We start from the raw sequence: 14,813 nt of genomic DNA on the forward strand, positions 1-14,813 counted from the left end.
GGTTGTGTAAGGTGGAATTATCATGTACATAAGTAGGCACTCGTTAATATGAAAAGAATAAGAAAAACATATTTTCTCTTTTTTATGTGTTTTTGTTGCGTATACATTCTTACATTTTTTAAGGAATTTAAGGATATTTGTAATACGTATGCAATTTTTCGATTTAGTTCTATTTTAGGACTGCTAATTGTTTATATTTCAATCATTATCACATGTTCAACTACTACTATGGTGGATATGTACATAACTAAACCTTCTTTTCCTCTAAATAACTGACTTGTAGTGGAACGCCAGTATTCGAGTCGGAGGGTGTCAAGTACTACTTAGTACACAGTGCCACAGCGCTAAGGTACCTAGGCCGTCATAGAACGTACTGGAAATTTCGGCCGTTGCTCAGCGTTACGGGTGGCAATGTTTGTAGCCAAGTTTCACCTAAGATCTGAAAGGGTAGGCAGAGAGGACGCACCACCAAACAACTCAGTGTTGGGACACATACATCAATCAATACATACTCTTCTATTATTTTGACTCTTGGCATGGCCCGACTCAAGTATCTAATTCACTTCATCATGCCGTGTCTTCCTCGGGCGTCCTCAACTTCTTCTACCATTCTCATTTGTGTAATATATTCTCCTTACACTCCTTTCTTCATTCATTCGCTCTACATACTCAAATCATCTCAGCGTCCCTTTTTATCTTACTCATTACGCTTACATTACTCTCACACGATCAGATGTACTCCGGTATTTTTTGCATCTATTTAAAAAGTGCGATCTTCGAAAAAGAAGTAGGTAGGTACTATTTATTTTGTAAAAATGTTGTAAGATGTTCATCCTTTTCTATATTAGATCCAACTAGGAGCTACTTAGGAAAATAATTTCCAACATGGTCTATGTCATCTTTCAGGATGCTGAGTGGATGTTCAGTGAACATGGGTCTTAAAGAGAGCGAAGATTTAGGGGGAAGTAAATCAAAAAATAGCAAATCGTAGAACTGGTCTTATAAGCGACCCGTTCTCATGTGAAAATTTTGAACCGTGTACTTATCTTGGGCGAGCATTTGGAGTTTTTTCGACTACGCACCGGAGCAGAAGGCATCAATGATGCTATTTCCTTGGAGCATCGTCCATTTTAATACCGGTAGAACAAAGACAGCATACCTACCTGACTCTTGTGCTCTAAAGATTGCAATCCATTTGTTAAGATAGTGCAATCTATAAAACGGACCGCCCGTTTCTGCACATTATTGGATTTTTTTCAATTATTTTGAAAGAGCTTTAGACTAGAGGTGGCTGCCAAATTCAACAGTGGGGCGCACTTTCGATTTGTACAGGGTCAGCAGTTGTGTACTATCAAGTATCTGGGGTACCTGTACACAACGCCCAGCTTCTGACTGTGGCTTCACGGATAAATGATTAATTTGAAAATAATTTTGCATGATACATATTATATAAACCTATTAATTTATATTATAGCAAATTGTATCAAACTACAGAAGCAATACGCATCACTATAAAAGTTTTTTTTTTCGTGACTTGGTAAAACCTTGCCATGAGTTGCAATATTTTTTTAAATTTTCTGGAATGGTTATGTTTTCAACACAAACGGAATTCTTGGCATAATTTGCAAAAATTCAACGTCCTTGCTTATCAAACTTCTCAGCAACATCTGCATTAAACTTAACTGTGATTATATCGTCAATTAAAAGTCCGTTGAATTACCATGCTTAAATGTTTTATTCCTGCATTTATTGTGTTAATTTAAGTGCAAAGCAATAATGATTTCATTTGCATAAATTTAAATGTTTTAAATGCAACTTCGTAGTGTAAATGTGATTATTAACTATTTACGACTGTCACAGTCGAAGAGATTGCTTCTCAGACTCGAATGTACTTGTTTAAAAGATTAAAATGGCAAGGTGAACAAGCCTAGGAACTAGGTTAAAGTATACATGTGGAAGAAAAGGACATTGATCTCTGTTTAATGATCATACTCAGTTTCCAAACAAGTTTATTCAGCAAGACATGCAAATTATTTTCAAACGAGTTAATCAAATATGGATTACATTATTATCATTATGAATGTTATTCGAATTTCGTGTAATTCGTGTTTTTATGTGGTTGTCTTTTTTTAATTTCGTTGTTTTTCTATTGCTTAATTTACAGAGTGCATTTTTAATAAGGAACTATTATGGGAGCACTCTAAACTTCATCATGCGCTATTCCTAGCATAACAATCAAAATGATCACTCATAATGTAGGATTTACAGATTCAGATGCTTGGTTTGCGTTTGCATGCGTTTGATTTAGTCAGTTATTTTGTATGTTATGAATTAGAAACAAGAAGATTAGTGTTACCAAGATTAAGGTTGATTTAATTTATTGTAACTTTAGTATTATTATAAAAGTTCGGGTTTATTTATGGGGTGTTTTTAAAACGCTTTTAAAAATATTTTTGGTATTTGAACAAAAATTGCAAGGTTTTTAAATATTTTTATTTGAAAACCGCACAAGACGCCCAACTGCTCGTTACTATCTGGAGCCAGTAAGACTATGGCAACCCTAATGAGGGTGTATTGGAAAGCTGAAGGGGAAGGATATGAGGAAAAGGAAAGTGGAAAAGTAACGGGCTGTTCAGATCTGATCACCAAACATGACAAAATCTAATTCAAGCAACGTTTCAATTCTGAATGATGTTCTTAAAACAGGGCGATACTGAGAGTATTTTCAACTCTGGAACGTGCCGTAAAAGTACATTAATATATCACTTAAAATAAATATGTCAATCCGCGACCTCCAGATTGCTAGTCGAGAATCTTACCCACCGACCACGGAGGCCTAATGCACCTAATGCACAATAATATGTATGCAACATCAGATATAATTGTTTTGTCAAATGCATATTTAAGAACGCCATTAAAATAATGGTGTGTTAGTTTAAAATATTTGCAATGACCCAGAATGAAAAACAAGAAACTCTTAATTGTTATTAAAAAACCAATAAATCTTTTTTTAGTATACTTGTAGGATATTATTGACTTATATTATGCAATATGCATTTTGTTTAGACTCTGCATTCAAATGCCAAAAGTATGTTGAAGTACGCAATACATTGCAAGAGGTCATAAACCATCTTCGATTATAATTTGCAATCGATGATTTAGACCTGATTATTTAGCAACACGAAGAAGTACTTTAGCAACACGAAGTATCCATTAGAATACGACTATCACATGAATGCTAATAGTTGTTAAATTAATAGTTTTCAGTACAATGAAAATTCTTAGGCATTATTTTCATTCATCTTGAAATCATTTTGAGTAGTAATTAAACCCAACACAATGCAATTTATTATAAGATAGATACTTGATTTGAATAATTTGGTATTGTACACTGCAGTAACATTATTCGTTCTAATTACATTAAACCTAATTGAGTTATTTAATCCTAGAGGGACTTTAATTTGAAAGTTGTATTGTGCCACCCCTGGAACAGTCCCAAGGTTGTAGAGATGCAGGGGTGTCACTGAGGAATAAAATCTCCCCTTATTAAGATTGAAGTCCTCAAATGAACTTAGTCAAAATAGTTTATTAGTTTGTTTATAGGACAATAATGCCACTAAAATTATCTTTCTCTTATCTTCTGGAAAAATAAATGGATTATATAATTATTAATTAACAATCGATTTCTCGCTTAATAAGCTGTTGAGAACCACAAATTTCGGATATCTGTGATGGTGTGCGTGATTTAAAACACGTTGCGTTATTTTTTTTTTTTATATAATATACATTAAAACATTTATTTACATATGATACATTAAATCACCATACTGCGACTGCCTGTTTCATGGTGACCAATGGAATATAGTTATGTGAGGTCTAGTGTGAACATATGGACTAAATATATAAACGTGTTAAAAATGGGAAGGTTACAGTAAAAAAATTTATAGTTGAAATAGAAAATATAAATAGAAAAAAGAAAAACGAAAATAAAAAAGAATAAAGAAGAATAAGACATGCTATTATAAAATAAAATAGAAAACAGAAAAACGAAAAAAATAAATATATATTATGTTATGTGCTTTCACGTTCTTCACGTTCAATGAACTTTTAATTTTCAAAATTGGAACTGATTCTGTGAACCGAGCGATAAAGTAGGTACCAAAATTATTTTATATTAATAAATTTCTACATTTAAAATGTGCATTGATTTCATAAAAAAAATTAACAGATTTTAATCTGAAGCACTAATGATTTAAGTTTACTAACGGTGTTCATTCGTAAGGTAAATTATTTTATACATACAAATCTTCTTAATACAAAAAAATTCAGCATGCGTATGTTTGTGGTCGCAAAACTTGAAAAGTAGTCAACCAATATCACTGAACATTTGAAAGTTTGTTATTATTAGTGCTAGAAGTGTTTAGTGAGTAGTTAAAATGTTAGAAAAAGTCGGGGATTCCCGAGGAATACATAACGCAATATCTTTACATCGGAATGAGTTTCAGAGTCGAATGAACGAAGTCTATGTAATGAAGCTTTTTAACAGTAACGTTGTGGTATATAGTAGTCAGAGATGTGCTTTATTTCAAATAAATCCATTTCAAATGGAAATGCAAAATGGATATTTTCCATTTTGCATTTTAAATGCTTTTTTGCAACATTCTTCCTACTATCTACACTCATCTTTTTTTCATAAGCCCCAAATATCAGTCGGTCCTCAACCTCGCTATGAGAGATAATTTACATTTGTCAAGTTGCTCCCTGGTAGGAGCCCTGGCAATTGAGTGATACCATTACAAAAAATACTGATTCAAATACTGAACATGGGGCCATGATGCTGTAATATTAAATGTTAGATAGCAGTTTCTATGTATTTACGTTGGCAACATTAGTCCCGCGCAAATTTTTTGTGGTTTCTAATCTGAAATCATGGTGTTTTTGGATTTACCATCATGTAATATGTTCGCTCTTCATTGATGTCCATTATTAAATGACAAAATTGTTTAAAAATTCTATAATTATTTTAATTGTTTGACCTGAGAAACTATTTTGCATTTTGAAAATAGGTATTTTGCATTTGAAATGCTTTACTAAAAACCATTTTGCATTTTGCATTTTCAATTTGAAAAGTTTATACCCATTTCCATTTTGCATTTCAAATGGTTTTGGGTACCCATTTTGCACATCTCTGATAATAGTGAATGGTGTAAGAAGTCAGTGACGTCCGAGAAAGACATTAGCAATAGCAAAGCATTGCGGGATCCACTAATATTTGATAAATACATTAATTTGTTGAATAATTTTTTTAAAAAGAAAGACAAACATTCACGGGTTACGAATAGCCTGACAATATTTGAAAATCTCCTACTACCACCACAGTAAGCGGAAATGTTGCTTGTGCTGTGATGGAGGATTTAGCCAGCCGAGAAATTGAACACACTACGCTTAAAAAATCCCGCGCTTTTCACGGGTCTGCGTATTATGATATTGCACATACGATGTTAACGACATCTTGCGTATTAATCATAATTAATATTACAGTTTCGACATCTTTGAATGTAATTCTAAAACTAATTAATTGATAATTATATATTTTTTAAATCAAAATACTAATCATCATAAAAAGAGTATAAAATTACATACATATTCTCCGTCGCAATATACATCTTAAATAGACCGAAACACAAGTGTGATTTATGAGAGTTTCTTTATTTTATCCAAAATTAGCACATATTCACTTTTATTATTTCACACGAAACATATTATAACACTGCGAAGTAAAAGATTCGATCATCATTATATCACAACACAGTAATGGTTCATTGGCCTTTAGAAGCAGTATATGAAAGCAGTCGCCTAAGGTGAAAGTAGCGTTTTCTTAATCTCATATAATGTTGCATCGTGGAGAGTATAAGTTATAGCTGAATGTCTCACATTAAATTGTGCTAAGACCCGTACAGATAATACAATACATCTTGTAGGTTCAGAATTAATTATATATTATTTTGTATTAAGAAATTACGAATTCATTTATTTATTAACGGACTTATAATTAATAGGACTGTTGCGAAAATATTTAATAAAACGTTACTTATTTAAAAAGGAAGAATCTCTCCACTTCTGACTTAAATAGCAAAAAATCATATTCATAATTAATATGTAAATACAGAAAGCATTTTTTTTTATATACTGTGATTTTTTTCATATGGGGAATTTCAGGTGAATTACTTTTTTTAGCTAGGGTAGGTTTTAGTATAGAGATTATCTTAAAAAATAACAAAAATTATTGAGCTCAAAAACTTCGAAGTCTTCAATGGAAGTCCGTTATATGTTAGTAGAAATTCTGAATACAGGTTCTTAAGGATCATATTTGATTCACATTGTCCAGTGATATTACTATGTAAAAACTTTTTGTTACTATCTAAGATTGTTTATTGTTTATTGCGGTATTTTAAGTAGGTACATAGTTATCTATGTCCTAATACAATCCTTATATACATATAATTATAGTAACACATTTAAAATGAATCAACCACAAATTTTTGTAATTTAATTTTAAATTTACAATAAAAGATATAAATTTGTTTTAGACCACTTTAATTTTAATTGTACTCTACCGGTTTCGGAAGCATCCTTCCTTCGTCAGGAGAATATTAAAACTAACCTCTAACACAAAATGATCCCTAAATAATAACGCTAGTATATTTAATAACCAAATTAATTTATCCTTTAGTCCCATTCTAGATATATTTCCAGTAAACCGCTCTGTTATTGCTGGAATTCCCCCAATTACCCGTCCTCCTTACCTCCCACTCAAACACCTAAATTATATTTTTTGTGTATATATCTGTCAACATTTTGTGTCATAGGTTAGTTTTAATATTCTCCTGACGAAGGAAGGGTGCTTCCGAAACCGGTAGAGTACAATTAAAATTAAAGTGGTCTAAAACAAATTTATATCTTTTATTGTAAATTATGACGAGCCACAAAGTAAATGCTTATTACAAATATGTTAATTTTAAATGTTTTTATGTTTTCTTCTGGTAGCTCTCCAAATATCTTCAACGCTCCGTACATCAATGACTTTTGACTCTGTGTTTTTTCCTGAAGGGGAGTCTCAATTCATTTCTTTTCCTCGTTTCATGTGTGTGTTTGTTCTGTAGTTTATCAATTTTTCTTAGGAATTCACTAGACGTATGACCATTGATTATCTTGTAGATTAAAAATATGGTATTAAAGTAAATAATTTGTTTAAATGACAAGATATTTAACTCCTTCAACATGTTCTTAATTTTTGTGTATCTATTTTTATTTGATAAAAATATATTACTTCAGTCATATATTATTTTAAATAAATAAATAATTTAACATTTTCTGTAAAAATGCATTAATCATGATAATTATGACAGATTAATAAAAGTAACTTAACATCACTACTAATCTTTGATTCCGAAAGCTTGTACCAAAGCTCCATAGAATCTGTTTCAACTGAAGGATACAAAATTTTCCTTAAACCTAAAATTGTAAATGACTTTTACGTTAACTGGGGTCGCTATTCGGCTTTCTCACTCGCTCCAGTTCATGCCAAAGCTAAAATGAGATGGTATAGATATATTCCTTCTCTCAGATGACAGCAGAATAACTTAACTTTAAAAATAACGACGTTTTGTTACTTCTGTTAACTACGATTCTAGTTCTCTCAGATGACAACTAAAATTACTTTTATTTCAAGGTTTAGGACAATTCCTCATGTTTAAGTAAAACTTGAATCGCCCTTTAGGACTTTATCGTATAATATTAAACCGAACCCAACTGACAAATGCTCAATTTTTTCTTACTAAAAAACATGTTAGTATATTTCAACGTTCTTACTTCTGAAGACATCATCAACTAGCATTTACGCTCGAACGTACAACAGTGAAATCTATTTGAAAAAACTACTCCATTTTTTCAATAAACTTCTAAGTTAGAGAGTTGAAGTAAATGTTTTCGAAGACAAATTCGATGTTTTTGAATTCATGAGTTAACATTTCTAACTTTCGGTCCTTTTCTTTCTTTACAGGAAAACCCTTCAGATAATGAGGAAGACAGAGATAAAAGAGCGTTAGAAGCAGCCAGCCAAGCCAAATGGGGCGTTAAAAACGCTATCCTTGGCTTTGTATTTGGGGTAAATATATTTTCTATTATAATTTGAATTATTACACATTGTTTCAGTTGATTTTCCAGAGTTACATTTCACACAATTCAAAGTTCTAATTTCCACGTGCCGTCTTGGTAAATTCTTAACTTTGAAACACAATCGATGTCTCAAATATCACTGGCTGTATGGATACATTTGTCAAATCCTCTACAAGCTTAATGCTTTCCTACCAAATTTTTTCCTTAATTTTTATCTGTAAACAATTCACTACATATCTACATAAAATACTTTGATCACAATACACAAATTTATAAAAAAAAATAAATTGAAATAACAACTTCAGTTATAGATTATTGTACAAGAGAAACAATTATTGACATCATTGCGTGAAAGAAACGATACCTTTACGCTGAAATTATTCTTACACTTTGCTCTTTGTTAATTTTGGTGAAAGTAAAAGAAAAAAATAGTTGGTGTATTAGAACTGATGTATAAAAGTAGTTAAATATCATAGTACTGTCATTTGATAACTAGTATCATTATTTTATGGAGATCATAGACATTCAAATTGATAAACCAGCCAATCACGAACTGACGGCTACCGTAGTCGAGTGGTAAGGCTCTCGATTAGCGAGCTGAAGGTCGCGGGTTCAAATCCCGGCGGGCGCAAGTAAATTTCAATTGATTAATTTCTGTCATTTCACAATTTAGTCATTTAAAATAATTTGAGTATACTTGCGGAAGAGGAAGATACTATCAGTATCTCCCTGGTGTAAGACCACCATTCAGAATTAAAAATTTGCTTGAAATGGCTTTAGCCGTGTTTGGTGACCAGATCTGAATAGCCAGGTACTCCACCACCTTCCTCTTCCCCACTTCCTTCCCCTCCTTAATACCTTCAGCCTAACAAAATACCCCAATTGGGCGTGCCATAGTCTCACTGGCTCCAGACGGTTGGGAGCAGTTGGGACTCTTGTGCGGTATTTATATAAAAAGGGATAGAGGAACAAACCAAATTGCGCAGAGCGCGGGATCTCCCTTTCAGTGATTTGTCAGTAAATTAATCTGACAGTATACAGGTAACTCGCATCGTAATATCACTATTTAGTAATCTAAAAGAATACATGATTGCGATGTACTAGTCCTTTTTAAATTTAGGGAAAAAAATTCCAAATTTTATATTTTGTTACGTTGTTTTTTTTTGTTAGACACTTTTACAAATGTTTGGTAATTTACCCACCTCACTCAATTTTGACGTTTCTTTGCCAGGCGGTTCGATTACAAATGAACATTCAGATCTTGCGTAAAAAAATTCAATAATGTTTTCTCTGCAAACCTTTGCCTTACTTTAGCGAACTTTGTTTGACAGATAACGTGTAGTTTATTCAAAGCATTTTTTTACCCTGGTGCCAAAAATACGGTCACGTGGTTTGCCTCCAGCTCATAAAAACTATACCCATATTTCATGTTAGGGCAGGTATTTCTGTTTCGATGTCTATGATGGAGATATATTTATGTTACACAACATTTCTTTTACTTCCACGGTGGTTATTATTCCCACAGTAGTAGTGTAATTAACATCCAGCACTCTTATTAACATTTAAACATTTGAATACATCCAGCACGAACCCAAACACCCTTTAACATAGTGGCATCTTTTGACAATGTAGAAAATCAACCAGCTGATTGATACCAAGACAAGACTCATCAGCCAACTAGACCAGCAAAATATCGCCAAGAACAAGCAGTACGGCATTGAGGCCCCGGCTTCTGGAACTGCAGGAATTGGAAGTGCTTTCACCGCCATCATCGGTCCCAAGCTCCAACTGATTGGCCCCAAACTAAACCTTCTGACCGGAGCGCTCGGAAGCTTCAGCGGAGGTTCTACCTCTTCGTCAGATTCCTCTTCCGGAGGCGGTGGTGGAAGTGGGCTCGGTAGCATCCTGAAGATCTTCACCAGCCTGTCAGGCTCCAGCGGCGGCGGTGCCAGTTCAAGTGGTAGTGTTACCCTTTCGGATAGTAATGACACATTTGGTGATGATGATGACGATGATGATGACAAAGATAAAGACGACGCCACCAAGTAGATGATCTAATAACACGATTTTGCTTGGATATTGAAACTAGTCACAAAACACTCAAGCTCCTCAAATTTAAAAAAAATCTATAAAATCTGTTAAATATGTTTTTAATATTGAAGAGAATTTTGTGAAAATAAGCACCACTAGCAGTAAGTCATTTTGATTATTTATCAAAATATAAATATCTATCACAAACATAATTTCAATATTCAAGCAAAACTATATAAATATCTTCGTTCCTTTTGGATTCTGCAATGGGGAAAGAAGGTTGCAACTAACATAGCAATTGCTTAAAATATTGATTCACGTTAGATCTATTTTGTATTTACACGTTAACCCTTTTTGCTACGAACGTTAGTGAGTTTTTATATGCTTACAACTCACCAAAATAATCATCAATACATAGAACACTGTAATATATTCACCAACTTCATACATTTTTATAGAAACTGTAAAGTATTCATTTTCACAATCACTTCAATTCACTCTCATTTATCTAGACCTAAGTTTTCTTTATAGATATTGATTGAACTTGATTTACGATTCATATAAAGCGATATTAGCCTTTAATCTTTGTGATCGAATCGAGTATCAACACTATATTATGTTTAATCAATTTACATACTTCATATATGAAGTATTCAATTGTCGTGAATATTTCATTGTGCCATAAAGAAATTATAAACCAACCTTTAGGGCATTTATTTAACCACTAACATTTCGATTTTTGCTGCAACCTTCTTTCTCCGATGTACTCAAAATTTGTTACAAACCTTGTATATATTATATTTTTATAATGCTTCATCGTATTTAGAACTTTTTAAGTAGTTTTGTAATATTTAATAATAAATTGTTGGCATATAATGCGTAGTCCCTGAGTTACCACTAAGAAAATATCAAATATTTATCTATTACTGCACAGTAAATTTATTTCCGAGTAAATGAGGAAAGATAAATTCTAAAAATGAGATTTTTTTAGAACTTGAGTAAGTCAATTATTCGTTGAAGGATATTTAATGACAAATATGTTTACATTACCCGGAAATAAATTTCACAATATTATACCATTTTGTAAATATTTTTGATATGTTTTTATATTATAATATTTATTATGGTGTTTTGAAGATGTTGCAATTCAAGTAAGTACTTTTATTTCTCATAAAAAACACTTACAACACTGTATCTAGGTTTTACAAAGTTGTATTACTTTTAAACATTGCTTTCAAAAGGCGACACAAAATTCTAATAAGGGGGTTTATTCGAGGCTGACATTTGAATTAATTCCGACGAATTTGTAACTCTAATACCCTTTTTTCAGACAAATACCCACGGGTGCATATTATTTTTATTCAAGATAAAACAAGTAATCAATTAACGCTAAATACTAGATTTTATTTTTTCCTGACGGTGAATAAGTAACTTCCCGAGGTATTTGTCTAGAAACATCTGTAATTTTAGTAATACGTTTATCAGAAATAATTCATATAAACCTCACGGACCGTAGGTTCATCCAATATCCCGTACTCTTTACGTACGTTGTTAAGATTCCCACTTTATTTTAGAGTATTTGCCAGGGCAAATTGGACCATAGGTCCGTCGAATGCACCGGGACCGCGCGTCGCATCTTTTTATAGACTCCTTTTTCCCTTACGTCGTTTCCGACTTTATTTTTGGATATTGTGTGGTCTTAAATGTTAATATCCTGAAACAACATCACAATATTCCACTTCTACGTGTTAAAAATCATAGTTTATAACAATTATTTTATTAATCTTATACTTTTATTGAAATAAACTTGTAAATTAAGTTTTAAAACAAACATTTATATGCACAAAACATTCAACTCACGCAGGTGGTTTGGACAAATATTATAAATGATTTAAATAACATGTCTCTTGTACTATATTCTATATCTGGTGACTTTTAAAACATACATTTTTATTTTATTTGTGTATTTTCTTGGACTGAAATAAATTATTTTTTACGCAAGTCTGTTTTTTAGTGCCTTACTCAATCCGCTTTTAGTCAATTCGTAAACCGTTTCTAACATTTCTCAAGATTGATTCATCTCGAATCTTTAGATTCGTTTGAAATGAACGTAGAAATACAATATTATGTAATTAATGCTCGGAAAAGTTTAAACATGTTAATAATGCATCAAATTACTCTAAAAACTAATATCTATCAGAATCTTTCTTTTAGATGAGTACATTTAAGATGCACCATTGACATTTTTAATCTCTTTTATTACACTGATCCCAATTATGTATATGAATACCTACCATTAATTTTGCTGTAAATATTCTGCAGAAATATGGTTTACAGAGGTAAGTAATGAAAATAATCAAAATCGATTATTTTAGTAGTTACAGTTTTGTATATTGTAGATGAAATTGTGGTTTTTATAAATATCTTGCACCAGCTAAAATGAACAAATTACCTTGGTGGGTGAGTAAAAATATTACCAATTATTAAAGTTACGATACTTATTTTAGTTTCTGATTCAATTATATGATTTTAATTTTAACCGGTAAATACTAGTACCGACCTATATATTTTTTAAATAATTCAATAATTTGTCGATTCAATTTAAACGCATTTAAAAAACTGCTGACACCTAAAAACGATGAAATTCTTGCAAATCGTTTTAATTTTCTATAAAAATAAGTCGTTTGGATGTCTGGTTTTTACAACGTTGCTTTTTAAGAGCGTTCTGAAAGTAAATGCTATTGTTTTTTAAACTTTGGAATTGAGTAACGTATACTATTTTTAAACTTCTTAAATTCCTTTTTAGTGGTAAGTTATTGCAGTACTCACTTCTGCGCTTTTGTGTTTTTAAGAAAAAGTTTGTGACCATAAATCAATCTCATTTCGAATACAACGTGGCTGAAATATCGTAACATCCCTGGAAATTCTTGAAGTACTTAATGATTGCATGAAAATAAAATATTGTTCAGTTTTTCATAAACTTTCTATAAAAGAACCAACATCAGAACCGCGGAAAGAATTCAATACATCTCGGTAAAACCTAACAAATAGAATACATTGGAAATTGATTGTAGTGAAAATAAATAACATTTTCACCAATTTGATGTTTATAAAAACTTAACTATTTATTTACATTTTTTTATATTTTTATAGCACGCAAACTACACAGTTTCAAAGAAGATACTTAATACCACATTGTGAACAGTTAGGATGCTTTTATTTCAATGATTCTGGATTTCACCCATGAAGGGTGTTCTATGCCATAAGTTCAAGTTATGCAGTGAAGACGTCGAGTTCTGATATAGAAGAGATGTGATTATAATGTGATAATAGTTATTGCAGTAAATATTCATTTAAACGCTAAGCAAAAGGTGACATTAAGTCAACCCATAATTTCGTTTTATAAACTCGTCGATTACGAGAATTCAATCATTATTTTCTAAAAGTTTTCGCTCAAAAAACTCGAATGCACGTCAGTATTTTTTTTAAATCTTCCCTGATCTGTCAGTTTAGATCCCTTATTTAGACCTTCAGTACTGTCATCACTTTTGTACAATTTGTAATGTATTCTGTGTATTTAAATACGCTATATAATCTTATTTTTGAATTATCCGTACAAACAGATACCTACTTTTTTAGACACTAGATAAAATTATCGTTCCAGTGTATGCATTTAAAATAAACATTACGGTATTTAAATAATTTAATATTAATATCCTGAAAAATGTTGTCAAAAACGCTAACCATATTTTTACTTAAAGTTTTACACTAATCATAGAAAATTTGAGAGAACTCGGTATTTCTAAAACACGTTTGTTTAGGGAATTAGTAAGAAAAATGTACCTTCACTTTTTAAGTTCCTTGGTAGCGAATTGTAATTATTCTATCACGTAAATATATGTTTCTATACGAAAAATAAATAAGTAATATTTTTGCACCACTTTCCATACCAGTACTCTCAGTATCTCTACCCTGGTCAATCGAAATTAAATGAATTTTCCTTCTGTTATGATTTGAGATTTTCACGGCCTAAGGTACTGTAGTAATTTATTTTTTTAAGGTATTATGCCGTGTTGAGCTAACTACTTCTTTAGACAAAGTTTCAGAAGGCATTACAGTGTCCATCATCAGGGCAAATGTTTAAAGATTACATTTTTATTTTCTGGATTCTTATTTGCCAAGAAGTGTGAATCATTTAAATGTACTGATTTTAAAGTTACTCTTATTTATACAAATAGAACGACGTCATTGCGCCTCACAATTTTTACCTCATATGGGTGTTTAAAATATTACCTGGCTATAATAGATTTAGAGGCCTTGTATTTTCTCGGTAGAGAAAAAATTGTGACCTAAAATCATACGATGTGTAAAGATTATGGTGAAGTGTGTTCTTATGTCTGAAGATGTAAGACCGTGTCGCCAACTCCAAACCTCTAAAAGCTAGTAATAAATTATAATTTAAGAAGGTTTTTTAGCATTTAGTTTTAGTTTTGTTAACTATCGGAAACCAAATTTTTTTCCTATCATCTTTATTAATATTAGAGTGATTTTAATATATTGTCTTCCCCGGATTTCAGAAACAAATCCAAAGCAATGGCCGGTTT

The 14,813-nt window shown here is 31.6% G+C and overlaps 1 protein-coding gene across 2 annotated transcripts in view; it reads left to right on the forward strand.

Annotated features, from left to right (window-relative positions):
* The window catches only part of LOC149417184 (uncharacterized), a 29,386-nt gene extending 17,186 nt beyond the window's left edge, over positions 1 to 12,200 (forward strand). For both annotated transcript variants that reach the window (XM_089639934.1, XM_089639933.1), the window contains exons 3-4: positions 8,063 to 8,167; positions 9,811 to 12,200. In XM_089639934.1, the coding sequence (XP_089496060.1) occupies positions 8,063 to 8,167; positions 9,811 to 10,227 (522 nt within the window). In that variant the 3' untranslated portion in view covers positions 10,228 to 12,200. The remainder of the gene's footprint in view (positions 1 to 8,062; positions 8,168 to 9,810) is intronic.
* The last annotated feature ends 2,613 nt before the right edge of the window (positions 12,201 to 14,813 follow it).

This window comes from Hesperophylax consimilis, chromosome 15, assembly GCF_061612785.1.
Source record: "Hesperophylax consimilis isolate HC1 chromosome 15, BYU_Hcon_1.0, whole genome shotgun sequence".
Taxonomy (NCBI): domain Eukaryota; kingdom Metazoa; phylum Arthropoda; class Insecta; order Trichoptera; family Limnephilidae; genus Hesperophylax; species Hesperophylax consimilis.